This window comes from Opisthorchis viverrini (genome assembly GCF_000715545.1).
Source record: "Opisthorchis viverrini unplaced genomic scaffold opera_v5_355, whole genome shotgun sequence".
Taxonomy (NCBI): domain Eukaryota; kingdom Metazoa; phylum Platyhelminthes; class Trematoda; order Opisthorchiida; family Opisthorchiidae; genus Opisthorchis; species Opisthorchis viverrini.
This window is the reverse complement of record NW_008752017.1, coordinates 175,324-176,928: the sequence shown is the minus strand read 5'-3', so window position 1 is coordinate 176,928 and position 1,605 is coordinate 175,324. Positions and strand designations below refer to the sequence as shown.

General features: G+C 42.6%; 1 protein-coding gene across 1 annotated transcript in view; it reads left to right on the top strand.

Moving 5' to 3' along the window:
- Positions 1 to 841, top strand: part of T265_15130 (hypothetical protein) — a gene marked incomplete at both ends in the record, with an annotated part of 22,913 nt that extends 22,072 nt beyond the window's left edge. The window contains one exon of the mRNA XM_009176710.1: positions 432 to 841. Within this exon, the coding sequence (XP_009174974.1) occupies positions 432 to 778 (347 nt within the window). The remainder of the gene's footprint in view (positions 1 to 431) is intronic.
- Between the last annotated feature and the right edge of the window lie 764 nt (positions 842 to 1,605).

Here is a 1,605-nt window from a genome sequence, read left to right as displayed (position 1 = left end):
ATATATATAGGCAATTTTTGAAGCCAAACCTGTCTTCCTAGTTGGATTTACTTATCTTCTGATCCTATACTGAAATAATAGACTGATGTGTGAGTACCTCCATTTGGTACTTGTGCTATATTGTGATCCCAAAAAAGAAAGCAACTCAAGGGGAGACACTACCATAGAATTTCCACTACATCGGCTCTGTTAGATATGAACTCCTGTGCGATCATCCACAGTTGTTCTGAACTCAGGTCACTTGGTCTCCTAGAAGAGGCCGAATCACCCCTTTCCTTGTAAAGACCGCTCTTATGACTTCTGCTGGTCGCAGATGGCATTCTTAATCCGGTAAGTTAACTCTACGCAGCTCTGGATCTACTTGAAAATAGTGAATACTTGAGCTGCTTACTGATATTCGATTTTTGCAGCAGTTTTATTGATTGTTACAGACGATGAAGTGATGATCATGGCAAAGAAAATAGCCAAAACTGCTCGACTCCGCCTCAGCTTCCGAAATTCAGACGACTCCAAGAATTTCTTCGCCGCTCTCGGTCGCTTCGCCAAATGCAAAGAGAACGGTTCGCCTACAGCCCAAGCAGATCCCGTCTCTGAACGAGTAGAGGACACTTTATCGACACCAGCTCCACTTCCACAAACTTGGAACACCGAGTGGCCAACTGAAAGCCTCGAGGGACTCGTACGTCTCTGTTTGAGCGACCCCAACTTTCCGGGATTTGTAAGACGGGTTGATTCGATTATGAAGAAGCTGACCTCAAAAGGAACTTCTTTAGATTAGAACATGTTGTTTCCTTCTTGGTTTCGTTGTGACAATCGTGTTGTTTTCATAAAGTTATCAAGGCTTATGCCTTACTTCTTCATTATCAATGAAACATCTGGAAACAGCAACAAAGTTTCGAGTAACGTAGCTCACGCCAAAGGGGACGACTCATGTATTAGTGCATAAATCTCCTGATGATAGTTGCATACATTCGATTAGATCTTCCTATGTTTTCACCTAAGGTGTATTGGAGGAGGAGATACAGTAAACTGTTTATTCACTAGCGTGACAGCTAGGTGCCTGGTCTAAATCTGGTCTAACTTTCTGCCCTGAATAGAAACAACGAATTTTTCTTTGGGCAAAACTGCTGGAGGGTGGCAATCATTCTGTCTGGACCAACCACAAGTTTATAACATATCAGTAACGCATTCTGTTGGTCATTTTTGAGCGACACTTCGCTTTGGATGCAAAGACAGATTATGTGTGAGGGTCGTTTCCTTTGGTACTCTCCATTTTAAAACACATGAGTTGGTACTTTACTTTGCTTTACTCGGCATGACCTCCTCAACAAACTTGTTGATCGGTCGGAATTGATTTGGGACATTATTCATTTATTATACTGGCCGAGCAATGTGGCCAGCATGCCGACTACCTAACCACGCCACCCCTTAAGTGTGATACTCATCAAATGTTAATATTTCGCTGCGCCCCGATTCTCCTCATTCTATATCCCGCAGCTGTTTTCTCCGAAAGTATGTTAGCAGCCCATGCGCATCACAAAGAACTTGGAAATAATGTTTATTTTGCTAGGGTCTGTTTTACAATATCTTGAGGTCAGCAATTCT